The following is an 18,942-nucleotide window of genomic DNA, read 5'->3' on the forward strand; positions in this document are numbered from 1 at the left end:
CTGCCCTTCTTCCCTTTTTCTAAGACCGCATGCTTACAACTGTTCAGAACAAAGCAATAAATAAATGAAACTTATTAGTTTCATTGAATTAGTTCAATAAATGAAACTTCTCTAACTTAAACCAAGTTAGAAACTCCCGGAATCTCTACAAGCAACACTACTACCAAGTACGCAGTGTGTCAGTATTTTGGCCAGTTTCCCGTTAAAGGAACATAAAAAACATACAAAACAATTCTTCCCTGTAAATTCCCGGGTGACGCACACAGACCACGCCTACTTCAAGAAGACAAAAGGCCAAGAAGCCTGACAAGGGCCAAGTCTCCAGGCAGAGAGGGAGTCATTTCATTGGCGCTTGAATCAGCAAAGGTATTGTCCTTATCACATCTTTGACTTTTAAAATATATTTTGCTTTTCTTCTTGGCTGTTGTCTCTCAAACCGCCTTCTCTGAAGATTAAGCCTCTTCCTTCCTTTCTTCCTTGGTTTGGTGTGTGAGTTAGAATCACAGTCAGATTTCAGAGAAGAATTCTTCCTGTTGATGGGGAACTGAGGGAATTGGCTTCATATGAGGGCACTGGTGAGAACAGCTGAGCCTTCCTTTGGAGGGAATCCGGACTACCAAACTATTAGGAGAAAACTGGAAATTTCCAACTCTCTCTCTTGCATCTATGCAAGGCAAATACCTCATTCTTGTGGGGGTTTTTTCTTTAATTTATCCAAGTTTTCATTGAATGCCTACTGTGTACAGTGTATTGGGTTGGGCACATAAAACTACCAAGTTTCTAAAAGAAGTTAATAATCCAGTAGAGGAGGCAGATACGTTTGCAAATAACTCAAGGGAGTGAAAAGAAGAATGGGGAAAATGCTGACTGTGGGCTAAGTCATTCATTAGGTTTCTCAAGAAGCACAAAGCACAGGTGGCTCCCTTTTCTGGCATTTGGTTCAGTGGCTGCTAGGCTGACAGCCACTGGTATTCTCTGTTGCAGAAGTCAAGATGGCCAAAGTTCCTGACCTCTTTGAAGACCTGAAGAACTGTTACAGGTAGGAAATCAATTCTATCTCTTATGATTTAATGAAGGGATCCAGGTACATGAGAATCCACCTCAGAGTTAACAGTAAGTAGCATGGAGCCCGACTGGCAAAAGTATAGAGATGTGTCCTACTGCTGAAGTCAGGGCAGGTTCAGTGAAGATCCAGAAACAGTAGGTACCCCACATGTTAAACTAAGATGGCACTAACAGGGAGGCCACCTTTTCAGAAAAACTATTTTTACAGTCTGCTGTGTCTTAGTGAATTTCAACATCTACTTAGACACAGCCTCAGTCAAGTTCACATGCTCTGATACAGTATTGGGTTTTCATGGACTGCCAGAGAGAAAAACAATTCTCAGGAAAACTTCTGGATCTCAATCTGGAACAGGCAATGGCTAAACAGCAATTTTAGCATGTGAATGCACATACACAGTCTAACCTCATTCAGACATAAGAGTAGGGTAAGTGAATAAAATTTAAAGAATACTTTAAACAAACATGGTATTCCCATTACCTGTTAATATACACTAACACAAACTAGGCTATCAAAATGTTGTTATACTAGTTCCCAAGTATAAACTATTAAATTTATTTTAGTGAACACATGAAAGCAATGTGTAACACATGACCTATTTGGCTAAAATTAAAATAAGGTGCCTCGAAAGCATTTCTTTTTTGAGGAGGTTAACATTTTTCCCTGAAATTCAACTAGAACTCTTCAATTTGTTAGCCAAGGCCCATTTTTATAGACAAAGTTCAAGGCCTGTCCCGATGATTACTAATTCCAAATTAGTGAGTCACAAATTACTGTATACATGTACGTAAATGTATAGAAGTCCTTAATTTTCTTAGATGACAGTAATGACCAGGTGTCTGTTACCCAAAGCTAATGTGGTCATTAAAATACATTGCCTGGTGACTGCAGTGATGTAAAACACAGAATTACATTCTCATTATCTTGTTTGGCAGTGAAAATGAAGAATACAATTCTGAAGTTGACCATCTCACTCTGAATCAGGTAAGAAAATGATGTAATTCTTATGGGATTGCTATTCTTTTTTTTTAAGTTTATTTATTTTTGTTTTGTGTGTGTGTGTGAGAGAGACAGAGAGAGAGAGAGCAGGGGAGGAGCAGAGAGAGAGAGAAACCATCCCAGAAAATAAAAATAGATCATACTAAGAGTTAACCACTGCCACCACTATGGTATGTTCCTTAAAGTCTCTTCTAGGTACATACACACATAAGAACAATTATTAGGATTATATCATATATAATTTTATATTCAGCTTTTTTCACTAGCAATACATCAAGGGCATTCCAGAGTACCGTGAACTATGAGATCACGACCTGAGTAAAAACCAAGAGCTGGAGGCTTAACCAGCTGAGCCACCCAGATGGCTCACAGGATTGCCATTCTTGTGCAGTATTTTTTCTACCAGAACAAAACAGCAATAACTTGAATCCTCGATGTTTTGGTTTCACCCTTACTAGAGGTTCAGAGACCTGCAACTCTCCCTCCTAAGTGAGATCAACTGCCTCTCTACACTGACAATTGATGGCACTGTCCATTCTCAACAGACTTTCCTAGGGAAAGGTGGGAGGGAGGTAGAAAAAGAGGAGAGTTTGGGGAGGGAGGGAAGAAGAGAGGGAAGCGGGGAGAAGACTGATGAAATAGAGACCCTTCCACCAAGTCTATTGAATACAACTTCTACTGAAAGGGATCTCATCCTATGACCATATGCAGCCCCTCAGTTTCCATGTTCCTTCCTCATAGAAATCCTTCTATGATGCAAGCTATGACCCACTTCATGAGGACTGTACAGATAAATTTATGTCTCCGAGTACTTCTGAAACCTCCAAGACATCCCAGCTTACCCTCAAGGAGAGTGTAGTGATGGTGGTAGCCAATGGGAAGATTCTGAAGAAGAGGCGGTTGAGTTTAAATCAATTCCTCACTGCTGATGACCTGGAAGCCATTGCAAACGAAGTAGAAGAAGGTAAGAAGTCAAGTGCAAATAATATCTTTGTTTTCCATTTTTAAGAACCTGGAGACAACAGAGCACAGGAGAAAATAAAACCTAGAATCAGTAACAAGAGGGCAACCAGGCATTAGTCTGGTAACTACAAGGAAGGAGAAGATACTTTCATCCTTCTCCAGTAGGGAGGGAGCAGCAGTGGTCTGAGTCTATAGAATACTTCCTCATGGGCTTATAGATAAAGGTCATGTAGCTTTTATCCTTATGGCAGAAAGCTGTCATATACTGTTAGTAGGTGACTATTTACAAGCTACATTCCTCCAGATAATAACTCTGCCCCCATTGGGCAAGTCACTTAACCTTTCTGTGCTTCAGTTTCCTCTACTGTAAAATGGAGATGATCAGAGTCCCTACTTGTTAAAATTAAATGAGTCAATACTTGCAAGCTGCTGGACTAGAATAATGCCTGGCATGGAAATACCCACTAAATGTTAGGTATTGCCATTACCCCTACTCCTATTCCTCCTACTTACTACTACCTTTGTTAATACTACCAATACTGCTAATTGATTAATGGCTGCATTATCTCTACACTTTATGACAATCTTACATTCTCGTTTGACAGATGAGGAAACTAAGCTCAGTTAGGTAAGTCACACAGTGTGTAAGCGGGAGAGCTTTAAACCAAATTCAGTTCTGATTATAACACTTAGGACTATTCTCCCACGCGTCTACTATACAAACCTCTACATGAAACATAAGCCCAATATTTTTCAGATAATAGCTTTTTAAGATAACAGGTAAACCCTAATACACATTCAGCCATAAAACTGGAAGATACAAGAAAATGTAAAACAGAAAATAAAAATAGTTCATGCTAAGAGTTTACCACTGCCACCACTATGGTATGTTCCTTAAAGTCTCTCCAAGGTACATACACACATATGAACAATTATTAGGATTATATCATATACAATTTTATATTCAGCTTTTTTCACTTAGCAATATATCAAGGGCATTCTAGAGTACCAATTTTTCAACATTATAAGTAATATAACAATGAACATCCATATCAATAAATCGTCATTTTTTTTTTACTTTTTTTAAAAAAGTTTACTTATTTATTTGGAGAGAGAGAGCAGGGGAGGGGCAGAGAGAGGGAGAAAGAGAGAATCCCAAGCGGGCTCTGTGCTGTCAGCACAGAACCCGACATGGGGCTCAAACTCATGAACCATGAAATAATAACCTGAGCCGAAACAGTTGGATGCTTAACTGACTAAGCCACCCAGAAGCCCCAGTAAATCTTTGTTTTTATCACTATTTATTTCCTTGGAATAGATTACTAGATGTAAACTTACTCAGAGCCATGAGGATTTGTGAAGCTACTGATATATCCACTATTCAGAAAGGGGGGTAGACATTTAGACCTGCATGTCCAGTGACATAGAATTCTTAACATATTCATTTTTTCTCAGAGTATATTCATTTGAAAAATATAGATGGTGAATGTTAGCAGTCTTCCTGGTTTCTTAGAAACCTCCAAACAACCAAAATGAAAATACTTCACAAATGATCTCTTTTTAAAAAAAACACTGCCTGAGGAGTTGAAGTTTAAAAAGAAATAAGTAATCACAAAGATAATCCTAGAACCAACTCCGCTGACTGGGTGGCTTCACTTCTCTCTGTTTCTTCATCTGGATTGGAATATTCTTAATGTCTCTTCCATAGCTACTTTTGATGCTTGTATTAGAGTAGAAATATCATCTGTGTTTGTACAAAGACATCAATCTGAGCTTGTGATAATGGTTTTAGAAATCATGAAGCCCAGATCAGTAGCACCCAACTTCTATAGCAGTGAAAAATACAACTATCAGAAGATCATCAAATCCCAATTCATCCTGAATGACAACCTCAGTCAAAGTGTAATTCGAAAAGCAGGGGGAAAATACCTCGCAGCCGCTGCATTACAGAATCTGGATGATGCAGGTAAGTGGGCACTGAGTAGTAAGCTTTCTGATGTAGTATCTCTTAGATAGTCTTCTCCTCAGTTTTAAAGATAAGGAAACTGACTCCCAGAAATATGAAATGACTTACCCAAAGTTACCCAGAAGCCAATGAGGGGCAATCACTCTCCATTAGAAAGCCTGCTGATCAAACTGAGAAATAAGCACCAACTAAAAAGAGTCATCATCTCTGATAACATAACTGTGAAGCGAAACATCCAATAAGCTGAGAATATTTTGGGGAGGATGAAACTTAGTGTCCAAGAAACTTAGCCACACAAATCCAATTTCCATGTTGTACATATTTTAGCTTCAGGACATGTCATCGGCATACAAAATTATTTTCAGAGCTCCACACGGGCTACTTGGCAATAAACAAACGGGGCTCCTTCTAATTGGACATACTTCAGAAAACATACTTTCCACTCAGACATTTACAAATTATTTTGTGTTCTATTTTCCTACTTAATATTATCTCATGTAATCTTCCCACATATTGAAATAGTATATATATTTGCCATTTTAATGGCACTGGAATATTCAATCATGTTGCTATGCTGGTCCCTTAGGTTTGCTCCAAGTAATTCTATTGCAAAGATTATTGTATATATAATTTTTCCCTAGGAGGTTATTTCTTTGGAGCATATCCCAAAAAAGGAACTCTTAGGTTCCTAGGGGTGAATAATTATCCAACTCTTATTAAGCACTGTTCTCTGAGGAAAACAACTACTTTTCACTAGCACTAGTAACATGATCGTATCAGCTTCCTCAAACCCCTCCACTTTAGGTTATAATGAACTCATGGGCTCACAAGTTGAAGGGTCTTGTCCCTCTAATGTAATTACAAGAGATTCAACAAATAGCCCCCAAGCATTCATTCAACATAGAAAATTCTGAAGACATCAACCAAGTATTTACCTGTCCAGTAAAAGCGGCAGACATTGTGAAGGATACAAAGATCTATGGAATTTCATTCTGGTGTTTACATCAGAGTTGGGGACCTAACTACACACACACACACACACACACACACACACACACACACACATACACACACACACAATTTACATAACATGGGATTTTATTCAAGTACAATGGATTTACTTTCTTTTTTGGCTTTTTTCTTTGCCAGTGAAATTTGACATGGGGGCTTATACATCAAAAGAAGATTCTAAACTTCCTGTGACTCTCAGAATCTCAAAAACTCGACTGTTTGTGAGTGCTCAAAATGAAGATGAGCCTGTATTGCTAAAGGTCAGTCGTCCTCAGTCTCCAATTGACCTCCATTTACATCCCATATGTTTGTGACTGATTCCAATAGACAGACACCCCTAGCACGGTGGCACAGTCCTCTTCTCTTCCTACCACAGTTTCCACCTGTCCACCTGCCCCTACCTGCTACTTCTCACCTATCCCCAGAGGCGCTTCTACGCAGGCCTTATGAGAAGGTAAAAATGGCAAGAGTGAATAAAAGGGAAATTACCTTCTTCCTTCTTTTTCCTTACCCTACCTGATCCTAGTCACTTCCCATCCCAGGGCATCCATTTATTCTATCCATCTTGAACTCTACCATCTGAGCTATATGATGGTAGGCCTTAGGACAATGGGGCCTGCTTCTAAGAAACTCAAAAAAGCCAACTAGGAGCAGACAGTATGAATCACCTGCCATTGGGCACAAGCAAAAATCTGGGAGCCAAGACTGAAACTCTGGCCTTTGACTCTATTGCCTCTCTCTCTTCATGGGTGCCAGCATTATCCCTCATCCCAGCCCCATCTCCACTACCACCTTTCCCTCAAGCATACAGACACACACACACCCACGATAGCCTTTAGATGTTTTCTCCACTGATAAGAGGTGACTCTTATTTAGTAAATGTATAATGCAAACCCCCAACTCCAACCAGGATTTTTGTGGGTGCATGTATTTCTCCACATGGGTTAAGTGAGGTAAAAATGATATCTACAGACGAGGGCAGTATCTTCCTTCATGAATTCATTCAACAGGCATCATTTATTGAGAGCCTTCTATTTTTCAAACATAGTGCCAACAGCTACGTAGACCGTGGTGAGCCAAAATCCCTAGCCTTATAGAAGTTGGTCTTCTGGGGGACACAGACAGTAGACAAGCCAAAAAAAACAGCAAAAAGTAAAAGATGCTGTAAAGCAAATGAAAAGGGTGTTGAGATAGAGAAAAATGGGAGAGTACTCTTTACATAGGGAGGCAAGAGCAGAGCTCCCTGTGAGATCTGATAGGAGCATGCCTTGCAAGGGGGCAGGTAAACATGGGCATTCTAAACAGAGGGATCTGAGTGCATCTGGGCTCTATACCTTCAAGAGTTTAAAGGCCACCTTCAGAGACCAGAAGGAACATTGTAGAACTGAGGCACTGTGAGAAGGAGGAAAGATAAGCGGAGGCTAGTGTTTGTGGAGCCTTGCATTTGGGTTTCATTTGAGGTACAATGAAAAGTCATTAAAAGGTTTCAAATAGGGAAGTGTCCCGACCTCACTTATATTTTCTAAACTAGAGAATAGATCACCAAGAAGGCAATGAAGAAAGCACAAAGCTCAAATAGGAGGTAATAATAACAATCATGGAACTGGGGGTGGTGAGGCAGATAAAAAGAAGTAGACAGAAACGGTTATGTTTCAGAGATAGAAGCAACAGGAGGTAGGAGAGAAAATACATTTACTTAGATGGGGAAAAAGTAGGAGAGGAATGGGTTTGGGAAATAAATTCCTTGTTGGCATTGAAAACCCCAAGGAAACCTCAAAAGGATAATCGGTTGCTTTATTTTTTTTTTAATGTTTTATTTATTTTTGAGACAGAGAGAGACAAAGCATGAATGGGGGAGGGGCAGATAGAGAGGGAGACACAGAACCGGAAGCAGGCTCCAGCCTCCGAGCCATCAGCCCAGAACCCGACGCGGGCTCGAACTCAAGGTCGGTGAGATCTTGACCTGAGCTGAAGTCGGACGCTTAACTGACTGAGCCACCCAGGTGCCCCAATATAATCGGTTGCTTTAGATTAAAAAGAGCACAGAAGAAGCATATCAAGTTGAAATTTGAATTTTACTTTTCCATGAAAGTATTATTAGATTCTATTCATACTCGCAAGAATAGTACAGTCTAAAGAGATCGCAGTTGTCATGGAGTTAGTTGCTGTTACACTTGGAAATGTGTGTGTGTGTGTGTGTGTGTGTGTTTTGGGTTTTTTAAACTTTTAATTGTTAGCTTAAATATGGAGATAAACATCTCTAATAATAAATTATTTTCCCAAAGATATGATCAGCACACTTAGAGGTCAAAATGTTTAGAGGTCTCAGAATTGCTAGTGCTCAGATTTTATGCAAAATGCCTTATGCTTATGTTGAAGGCAGGACAAGAACAATGTTCTACCCTACCTTCCAGGAAACAGTAAGACACGACTGTCATTGGCAATCCTCATGAATAATTTGGATTTCTCTCCAGTTACTTAAGGAAGTTAGCTATTAAGTGTGTATATGGTGTAGACTGGCCATACATCTAACAGGCATGTAATAGATGCTTGCTGAATGAACAAATGAGTGAAGAACCTATATCATCACATTACAGAGTCACAGTCCTAAAGTGCTATATTTCTTACAAAGGCCAAATGTCAAGGGATTGCACTTCAGTTCTTTGTCTAGAATCTTGTTTTCTAACATATCTCTGTTCTCCTAATTACAGGAGATGCCTGAGACACCCAAAACCATCAGAGATGAGACCAACCTTCTCTTCTTCTGGGAACGTCATGGCAGTAAGAACTACTTCAAATCAGTTGCCCATCCAAAGTTGTTCATTGCCACACGGGAAGAAAAACTGGTGCACATGGCAAGAGGGCTACCCTCTGTCACTGACTTTCAGATACTGGAAACCCAGTCTTGACTCTGGAGTCTACTTACTTGTGAAGTGTTTATAGTCCATATGTACTATGTACATGGAGGAGTCAAATCTTTTACTCTTAGTCACTTGATGAGCATGTGCTGAGCCTTTGTAATTCTAAATGAATGTTTACTCTCTTTGTAAGAGAGTGAGCAAGCTCTAATGGAACCAACATCAACATATAATGTTGTTTGTTATTTAAAGAATACCCTATACTTGAAATACAAATCAAAACCACCATGAGATACCACCTAACACCTGTCAGAATGGCTAACATGAACAACTCAGGCAACAACAGATGTTGGCGAGGATGCGGGGAAACAGGATCTCTTTTGCATTGTTGGTGGGAATGCAATCTGCTGCAGCCACTCTGGAAACAGTATGGAGGGTCCTCAAAAAACTAAAAATAGAACTACCCTACGACCCAGCAACTGCACTACTAGGCATTTATCCAAGGGATACAGGTGTGCTGTTTCAAAGGGACACATGCATCCCCATGTTTATAGCAGCACTATCGACAATAGCCAACGTATGGAAAGAGCCCAAATGTCCATCGATGGATGAATGGATAAAGAAAATGTGGTGTATATATATACAATGGAGTATTATTTGGCAATCAAAAAAAATGAAACCTTGCCATTTGCAACTACGTGGATGGAACTGGAGGGTATTATGCTAAGTGAAATTAGTCAGTCAGAGAAGGACAAACATTTTTGCCTTCACTCATATGAGGACTTTAAGAGACAAAACAGATGAACATAAGGGAAGGGAAACAAAAAGAATATAAAAACAGGGAGGGGGACAAAACAGAAGAGACTCATAAATATGGAGAACAAACAGAGGGTTACTGGAGGGGTTGTGGGAAGGGGGATGGGCTAAATGGGTAAGGGGCACTAAGGAATCTACTCCTGAAATCATTGTTGCACTATATGCTAACTAATTTGGATGTAAATTAAAAAAAAAAAAAAAAAAAAAGAACACCCTATACTTTGCAAACCACCAATCAATTTAATTATTCTTCTTCATAACAATCTTGGGAGAACTAGGGCTACTTGATATGGCTACCAAAAAGACTCTACCCATATTACATATGGGTTAAGTAAGTGAGGCATAAGAAATACCCACACAGCAGTTGGAATGAGAAGCCATTTGCCCAGGATTTCATTCCAACTGCTTGCCTTTAAATTGCTGATGGACCCTTAATCAAATACTATAAGTTTCTGGGACTTAGTTTGGTTATCTTCAAAATGGAGGGGGTGATACTTATACCTTTCCTGCCTCAACAGTATTTTATGCCAATCAATGAGATCAGTTTAGTAAAATGCTTTTTGAATGAAAATTTTGAGCCTCAAGAAGTCAAGTGTAAAGTATTTATTATTTATGTACATATATATTTATGAATATATTTTTAAGATAATTATAACATGTTATTTTATTTATGGCAATTATTTGTATTCTTGGAGTATGACTGATCATCCTTAACAACAGTAAAGAATGTTTTTCAGGCTAAATAGTTTTATTTATTCACACTAAGGCACTTTGGTCTAAGTCTTGCTTTTTGTAGTACCTGGAAGCTCTATAATTATGATAATAAATTTATATTAATATCTTGTGCTGATCATTGACAATCTTTCAATCCTCTACTTTTAAACTTGCTTAGCATGCTTGTGTCATTCAATTTCACCTGCTATCAAGTCCTACTAGCTAAAGAGGGATAAACTTAACTTTGGTGACCACGAGACAACTGTTAATCTAAACTTTCTTTTCCGGAATGTAAGCAATGTTCCTTCAACAAGGTTCTACAAGTTGTGATCAAACTATAGTGTTAAATTTCTATCAAAAATAAGGACTGATCCATTATTATAAATCATAATTGAATAAAACTTACAAAAACATAAGTCTGACACAATTATTTACTGTCTTAATCATTATTTTAATGCATGGTAATTAGGAACAAATGATAAAACTTCACATAAATAACCCTAATTAGTGTTACTTTATAAAACCAAACCAAGTTTTATGGTTTTTCTCTCCCCTTTGTTAGCTTGCCACTATGCACAAATGGTACTTAGAATGATAATATTCCCAGGGCGCATGGGTGGCTCAGACTAACACAGCCTGTAAGTGGGATCTTGTCCTTCCTATTTTAGATATCATGGTTTTGTTAGAAATTGACATTAGCTGTTGGAAAGCAAGTGACATTGTTGATTCAGTGTTTGTAGGCAATTCATACCTATAGGTCCTCAACCTAAATTCAAAACTTTAAATGTATCCCTGTTAAAATTATTCTTGTTAATTTAGCTTGTTCTTTCTAGATTGTTCCAGATTCTAATTTTTTTAATATACTGGCTCTTCCTCTTAGCTTTGTGACATTTGTAACAGACATTTGTGACATTTGGTGAGATTTTTGTTTATAGTATATTGCGGAGTATAAAGAATAGGTTATGAACATTTTCACAGTGTGATCCTATTTTCACTTAAAATACCTACAATCTGTATTTAAATAATTATGGAAAGGTATACATCAATTTATATACACCGCATTATATAAAATGTTTCCTTTATCCATTGATGGACATTTCGGTTGTTTCCATATCCTGGCTATTGTAAATAATGCTGCAATAAATATGAAAGTGCAGATTATCTCTTTGATATCTTGTTTCATTTCCTTTAGCTTTTTACCTAGAAATGGAAATCCTGGATCACATGGTAGTTTTATTTTTAGTTTTTTGAGGAACCTCTATACGGGTTTCTATAGCAGCTGAAGCAATTTATATTCCCAACAGCATGGCACAAGAGTTCCCTTTTCTCCATATCCTTGCCAACCTCTTGCTTTCTCTTGTCTTTTTTTTTTAATGTTTATTTTTCACTATCTGAGAGGGGAGGACGCAAGCAGGAGGGGGGCAGAGGGAGAGGGAGGGGTAGAGAGAGAGGGAGAGAGAGAATCCCAAGCAGGCTGAGTGCTGTCAGCACAGAGCTTGATCTTACAGAACTGTGAGACCATGACCTGAGCCAAAATCAACAGATGCCTAACGAACGAGCCACCCAGATGCCCCTCTCTTGTCTTTTTGATGACAGCCATGCTAACAGCTGTGAGGTTGATGTCTCTTTGTGGTTTTGATTTGCATTTCCCTGATGATTGGTGATGTTGAGCATCTTTTCACGTTCTGTTCACCATATGTATATCTTCTTTGGAAAAGTGTCTATTCAGTTGCTCTGCCCATTTAATTGGAATGTTTGGTTTTTTGCTATTGAGTTGTATGTGCTCTCTATATATTTTAAATATCAACCCTTTATCAGGTAGATGGTTCACAAATATTTCCTCCCATTCTGTCAGCTGCCTTTTCATTTTATTGATGGTTTCTTTAGCTGTGCAGTTTTAGTTTGATGTAGTCTCACTTGTTTATTTTTGCTTTTGCTGCCTCTGCTTTAGTGCCATATCCAAAAAGTTATTTCCAACACTGATGCCAAAGAACTTACTTCCTGTTTTCCTGTTTTCTTTTAGGAGTGTTACAGTTACAGGTCTTAAATTTAAGTATTTAATTCATTTTGAGTTGATTTTCATTTATGGCATAGGATAGGGGTCTAGTTTCCCAACACCAGGTATTAAAAAGACTGTCCTTTCCCCATTGTATATTCTTGGCTCCTTTCTCAAAAAGTAATTGGCCATATATGTATGGGTTTATTTCTGGGTTCTCAGTTTTTTTGTATTGGTCTATATGTTTTTATACCACTACCATACTGTTTTGATTACTATAGCTTTGTATTGTAGTCTGAAATGAAAATGTGAAACTTTACAATATTAATTCTTCCAATCTATGAATATGGGATATCTTTCTACTTATTTGTGTCTTCTTCAATTTCTCTTATCAATGTCTTACAGTTTTCAGTGTACAGATCTTTCACCGCCTTCATTAAATTTATTCCTATTTTACTCTTTTTAAAAGAAAAAAAGCGGGGGATTATTGGGGTGCCTGGGTGGCTCATTCAGTTGAGCATCCAACTTTGGCTCAGTTCATGATCTCATGGTTCATGGGTTCAAGCCCCGCATCGGGCTCTGTGCTTACAGCTCAGAGCCTGGATCCTGCTTCGGGTTCTGTGTCTCCTTCTCTCTCTGCCCCTCCCCTGCTCATGCTCTGTTTCTCTCTGTCTCTTGAAAAATGAATAAACATTAAAAAAAAAATTTTTAAGGGTTCATTTATTCTTTTTGAGAGAGGAAGAGATATCAGAGTAAGGGCAAAGAGAGAGGGAGACAGACAATCCCAAGCAGGCTCTGCACTGTCATCACAGAGCCCAACACAAGGCTCACACTCACAAATTGTGATAACATGATCTGACCCAAAATCAAAAGTTGGACACTTAACCAACTGAGTCACCCAGGTACCCCATTGATGCTATTGTAAATGGAACTGTTTTCTTAATTTATCTTTCTGATAGTTCATTGTTAGTATATAGAAATGCAAATGATTTATGTATATTGATTTTTATGCTGTAAATTTACTGAATTCATCTATTGTTTCTAACAGTTTTCTTGGTAGAGTCTTTAGAGTTTTCTATATATAATATCATGTCATCTGCAAATAGAGACCATTTTATTTCTTCCTTTGTGACATGGATGCCTTTTATTTATGCTTCATTGTTCTGGCTAGGGCTTCTGATACTATGTTGAATAAAAATGAGAGTGGGCATCCTTGTCTTGTTCCTGATCTTAGAGGGAACGCTTTCAGCTTTTCACCACTGAGTATGATGTTATACTTGTATGATTTGGGCTTGTCATTTATTATGTTGAGATACACTTCTATACCCAGTTTGTTGAGATTTTTTAGCATGAATGGATATTGAAGTTTGTCAAATGCTTTTTCTGCATCTATCGAGATGATCATATGAGTTTTATACTTCTTTTTGTTACTGTGGTATATCACATTAGTTTATTTGAAGATGTTGAACCATCCTTGCATCCCTGGAATAAATCCTACTTGATCATGGCTTATGATCCTTTTAATGTACTGTTGAAATCAGTTTGCTAATATTTTGTCGAGGATTTTTGCATCTATGTTCATCAGGGATATTGGCCTGTAATTTTATTTTCTTCTAGTGCCCTTGTCTGGTTTTGATATCAGGGGAATGCTGGCCTCATAAAATGAGTTTGGAAGTGTTCCATCCTCTTGTATCTTCCAGAAGAGTCTGAGAAGGATTGGTATTAATTCTTCTTTAAATGTTTGGTAGAATTCACCAGTGAAGCCATCTGGTCTTAGACTTTTCTCTTTTTTTTTTTTGGTGTTGGGCAGGGGGGAGGCGGATTTAATAATTGATTTAATCTCCTCACTAGGAATTGATCTGTTCAGAATTTCTATTTCTTCATGATTCAGTCTTGATATATTGTCTATTTTCTAGGAATCTATCCATTTCTCTTAGTTGCTCAATTTATTGGCATGTAATTGTTCTTTTGTATTTCTGCCGTATCAGTTGTAATGTCTCCTCTTCACTTCTTAATAATTTTTTTTTTGAGAGAAAGAGAATGTGCGAAGGGGGCAGGGGGTGGACAGAGGGAGAGAGAGAGAATCATAAGCAGGCTCCATGCCCAGCACAGACCCTGACAGGGGGCTCAATCTCACAATGATAAGATCATGACCTGAGCCAAAATCAAGAGTCAGACGCTTAACTGATTGAGCCACCAAGGAGCCCCTCCTCTTCACTTACATTTTCATTTATTTGAGTCCTCTCTCTCTCTCTCTCTCTCTCTCTCTCTCTCTCTCTCTCTTTCAGTAAGCCTAGCTAATAGTTTTTCTATTTCATTTATCTCAGTATGTATGATTTAAAAACATGAACTATACATAAAATGTATTTTGGTATATGCAAATTATGCCTTAATAAAAAGGCTAGTTTTATTTTTCATTTACAAAAGGAAAAAGTATCCCTATTCCATTTCTTCTTTTGTGCAAGCAAAGTATCTTATTTTTGGTACCCTCTCTCAACCCTGGCCTTGACATGTTCACTTATTTGAAATTGTTCTATAAGGTTATTTATCTTTCTTGTGGATAAATTTCTTGCCTCCCTCCCCGTTCCCCCAGCTACTTCTACATAGTATGGTTACTATACTGAAAGTCTTTCCTTTTTAAGTAATCTCTACCCCCAACATGGGGCTCAAACTCATTACCCCAAGATCAAGGGTCACATGCCCTACCAACTGAACCAGCCAGGCACCCCTGTATTGAAAGTCTTTAAAGGAAGAAAGCTCTATTCATTCAATAGATAATTATTTAGTTCCTATTTGGTGCCAGGCACAATAGCTATAATGGTCTGCTCTCATAAAACTTACACACTAGCAGGGAGAAAGATAAACAAATAATCAAGCTAATTACCAAGGGAAACTCAGGAAAACTTCCTTGAAAAAGGTATGTCTTGCCTGAGACTAAAGGATGATAAAGAGTTAACTAAAAGATAATAAAAAGACAAATGACCCAACTGAAAAATGCACAAAGATCTAAACAGACATTTCTCCAAAGAAGATCTACAAAAGGCCAATAAGCACATGAAAAGATGTTCAACATCAATAAGCCATCAGGGAAATACAAATAAAAACCACAATAAGATGCCACTTCACATCCACTAGGATGGTTACAATCAAACAGATGGACAATAACTAGTTAGTTAGGATGTGAAGAAACTGGAACCCTTATACACTGCTTGTGGGAATGTAAAATGGTGCAGCTGCTTTTGGAAAACAAGTCTGGCAGTCCCTCAAATGGTTAAACATAGAGGTACCATATGACCTAGTAATTGCACTGCTAAGGCATATACCCAAGAGTATTGAAAATATATGTCCACAATATAAACATGGATGTTCATAGCAGCATTACTCTTTTTTTTTAATGTTTACTTATTTTTGAAAGAGAGAGAGAGAGAGAGCAGGGGAGAGGCAGAGACAAGAGGACCCAAAGCAGGCTCTTCGCTCACAGCAGATTCCAATGTGGAACTCGAACCCATGAGCCACAAGATCAAGACCTGAGCCCGAGTCGGACACTTAACGGACTGAGCCACCCAGGTGCCCCGCAGCAGCATTATTCTTAATAGCCGGAAAGTGGTATATTATTCATACAGTGGAATGTTATCCAGTCATAAAAAAGAATGAAGTACTGACACATGCTACAACATGGATGAACCTTTAAAATATTACACTAAGTGAAAGAAGCCTATCATAGACCAGATACTGTATAACTCCATGCATATGAAATGTCCAGAACAGGCAAATCTATAGAGATAAGAAGTAGACTAGCACTTTCCAGGGACTAGGAAGAGGGAAGAATGATGGGGAGTGACTGCTAATTGTTATGGGGCTTCTTTAGGGGGGGATGAAAATGTTCTAAAATTGAATTGTATACTCTAAGTGGATGAATCATATGGTATGTGAATATCCCAACAAAGCTGTTATGGTAACAGTAATAAGAAGAAACCAGGGGAAAATGGGAGGAAGAGTTCAGCTCCCAGACAGGAAAATATGGAAAGGAAACGAAGGGGAAAAAAGCAGTGTGACCAAACTACAGTGAGCAAGGAGAGAGCAGTATGAATTGAAACTGAAGAAGTAGACAAAGGCCAGGCCCTTCGGGAGCTTGTAGGACTTTAGTGTGAGAGCAATGAGAAGCCATTAAAGCCACAAGGAGAACTACAGTGGATATGTTGCCTGATAAGTTGAAAATTGTTAAACCTATTTAGCTTTCTTTCCACACTTTGTGTTCCACCGAATATTCCCTCAACTATCCAAAGAATGTAGAAAAGGGTGCAGAACTGGCCTATGTTGCTCCAAAGAACTAGGACCGATGAGCAAGAGGCTTACTTGAGCTCATTTTATAATTATATTTTTTTAATATTTCTTTATTTTGAGAGAGAGAGAGCACACAAGCAGGGGAGCGGCAGAGAGAGGGAGAGAGAGAATCCCAAGCAGGCTCTGCCCTCTCAGCACAGAGCCTGACACAGGGCTCAAACTCACAAACCATGAGATCAGGACCTGAGCCCAAATCAAGAGTCGGATGCTTAACCAACTGAGCCACTCAGGCGCCCCCTGAGCCCATTTTAAAGAAAGTTTCATAATAATCAGGGCTTTCCAATAACATAAGGTGGCTCCCTGACACCAGCAGGGTTCCTGCAAAGATGCAATACCTACATGGGATCTGTAGGATACTCTAGCCCTGAGTAGAGATCAGTCAAGATAACAGGAGCCCCTTTCTTACTCATTAACCACAAACGCTCCTGCCCAGCTGCTAGAGTTAACCATTAGGTGGACTCATGGTCCTAGACAAAGAGTCCAGAATTTTCACTAAAATAATTGATAGGTGTCCTATTTTAAGCATATTTGTATACAGGTAATATAAATGTCAAAATGCATAAATCCAGGAACCCCAGTATGGCTCCCTGCTAAACTCCCCATTTGGGGTCAAAGAACTGCTGCAATCGCTTCATGCCCAGCTGAGTACCCAACCGGTGAAGCAAACATGGCAAACAGGGGCCCAGACATAGCTGTCTCTCTTTACCCATAGCTGGCCCAGAACATTTCACCAGCATCCAGGAAAGAGGAACCCTGACATGCAGAATGTCAGAAACATTCCCCAGATTGCTTCATGAAACCAGGGAATAGTCAAAACAGGGGGCAGGCTTTGAAGGAAAATGTTTTAGGGCTGAAATAAGAAGAATGAGGTATGTCTAATGCCTCAGGAAGACTGGGCCTGCCCCCCTCATCCCTTTCTCGGTTAGGCATATACCCAGCTGATGAGGTCAAATAAAAAATATATAATAAAAAGCAGCCACCTTGAAAGCGGTATGGCGCTTCCCCCAAAGTTAAAAATAGAATTACCATATAATCCAACAATATTGCTTCTAGATATATCTACCCCCAGAGAAGTGAAAGCAGAAATTTCCACAGGCAGCTGCACCCCCATGTTCACAGCAGCGATATTCACAACAGCTAAGGGGTGGAAGCAACCCACAGATGAATGGATAAACGAAACTTGGTACACGCAACGCATACAATGGAATATTATCCAGCCTTAGAAAGGAAAGAATTTGGGGAGGAATTCTTCCACATGCTACGACATGGATGAACCTTGAGGATTTAATGCTAAGTGAAATAAGCCACAGAAACACAAGTACCGGACGATTCCACTTAAATGGGGTTCCTAGAGTAACCAGAATCACACAGACAGTGAAATGGTACTTGCCAGGGCCTGAGGGGAGGAGGCAAGGGGGAGTTCCCATTTCATGGGTATTGTGCTTCTATTTGGGAGGATGACCAACTTCAGGACGTGGACGGTGGTGAGGGTTGTACAACATTGTGAATGTACTTAATGCCATCGGACTGTACACTTAAAAAGGGTTAAAATGGTAACTTCTGTGACAGATATTTTACCAGTTAAAAACAGCAGCCACCCTGCAGTACTAAGAACTTAGGGCTTTTAAATGCATGAGAACTTTCACACGTAGAGCTAATATACTGGTGTGGACCCCCGAATTCATCAGATTTGGGGTTTACCTTGTTTTTTCAGAGCTCCTGTGAACCTTAGGGTCTGAGAGGAGTAGGGCGGTCCTGTCTACGCGGGCCAAGCAGGTTTCCGTGACTGACTCCACAACCGCCCCTCCCACCACTCCTCCGAAAGGACCAGCCAGTGTGTCGCAGGTCCCACCAGCCGTCTTTTATGCCCCGGGAGCTGCACGTTCTTCCAATCAAAGGGAAGAGCCAACCGCAAGGCGTCTATTTCCTTTTGTCCCGCCCTCCCCTGCTTCCGACTGGCGGGTTTCAAACCCACGGGAGCCAATGAGAGCGAGCGGACGCGCTGTGTTCCAGCCGTAGCTCCAGGCGCGGGTTTTGAAGAAAAACTGTCGCGGAGGAGTCATGGTGCCACCGCGACCGTCCGCAGCTGCCGGTGAGTATGACCGTGTACCCCCCGCGTCTCCCAGGCGCTCAAGCAAGGGCGGGGAAGAAAGGAAGCCACCAAGTGAGTTATTTTCGCGGATGGAAACACTCGCCTGTCTGCCTCGGTCTC

At 39.5% G+C, this 18,942-nt stretch overlaps 3 protein-coding genes across 9 annotated transcripts in view; 2 read left to right on the plus strand and 1 right to left on the minus strand.

Annotated features, from left to right (window-relative positions):
* Nucleotides 1-2,989, minus strand: part of LOC125937436 (interleukin-36 gamma-like) — a 123,639-nt gene extending 120,650 nt beyond the window's left edge. For all 6 annotated transcript variants that reach the window (XR_007462378.1, XM_049652131.1, XM_049652133.1 and 3 more), the window contains exon 1: nucleotides 2,905-2,989. The gene's annotated coding sequence lies outside the window, so the exon portion shown is untranslated. The remainder of the gene's footprint in view (nucleotides 1-2,904) is intronic.
* IL1A (interleukin 1 alpha) lies at nucleotides 285-9,890 on the plus strand. Of its 2 annotated transcripts, XM_049652129.1 has the most exons (7): nucleotides 285-366; nucleotides 985-1,039; nucleotides 1,999-2,047; nucleotides 2,804-3,026; nucleotides 4,818-4,991; nucleotides 6,141-6,262; nucleotides 8,714-9,890. In XM_049652129.1, exons 2-7 carry the CDS (start codon nucleotides 993-995, stop codon nucleotides 8,909-8,911), a joined length of 813 nt encoding a protein of 270 aa, XP_049508086.1. In that variant the 5' UTR covers nucleotides 285-366; nucleotides 985-992; the 3' UTR covers nucleotides 8,912-9,890. The 2 variants fall into 2 exon arrangements, with proteins under 2 accessions (XP_049508086.1, XP_049508087.1); XM_049652130.1 differs by lacking the exon at nucleotides 4,818-4,991.
* Nucleotides 9,891-9,988: 98 nt separating this feature from the next.
* CKAP2L (cytoskeleton associated protein 2 like) overlaps nucleotides 9,989-18,942 on the plus strand; it is a 37,177-nt gene continuing 28,223 nt past the window's right edge. Inside the window, exon 1 of the mRNA XM_049652126.1 lies at nucleotides 9,989-18,822. Coding sequence (XP_049508083.1) covers nucleotides 18,792-18,822 — 31 coding nt within the window. The 5' untranslated portion in view covers nucleotides 9,989-18,791. The remainder of the gene's footprint in view (nucleotides 18,823-18,942) is intronic.

This window comes from Panthera uncia (assembly GCF_023721935.1).
Source record: "Panthera uncia isolate 11264 chromosome A3 unlocalized genomic scaffold, Puncia_PCG_1.0 HiC_scaffold_12, whole genome shotgun sequence".
In the NCBI taxonomy this organism is placed as follows: Eukaryota; Metazoa; Chordata; class Mammalia; order Carnivora; family Felidae; genus Panthera; species Panthera uncia.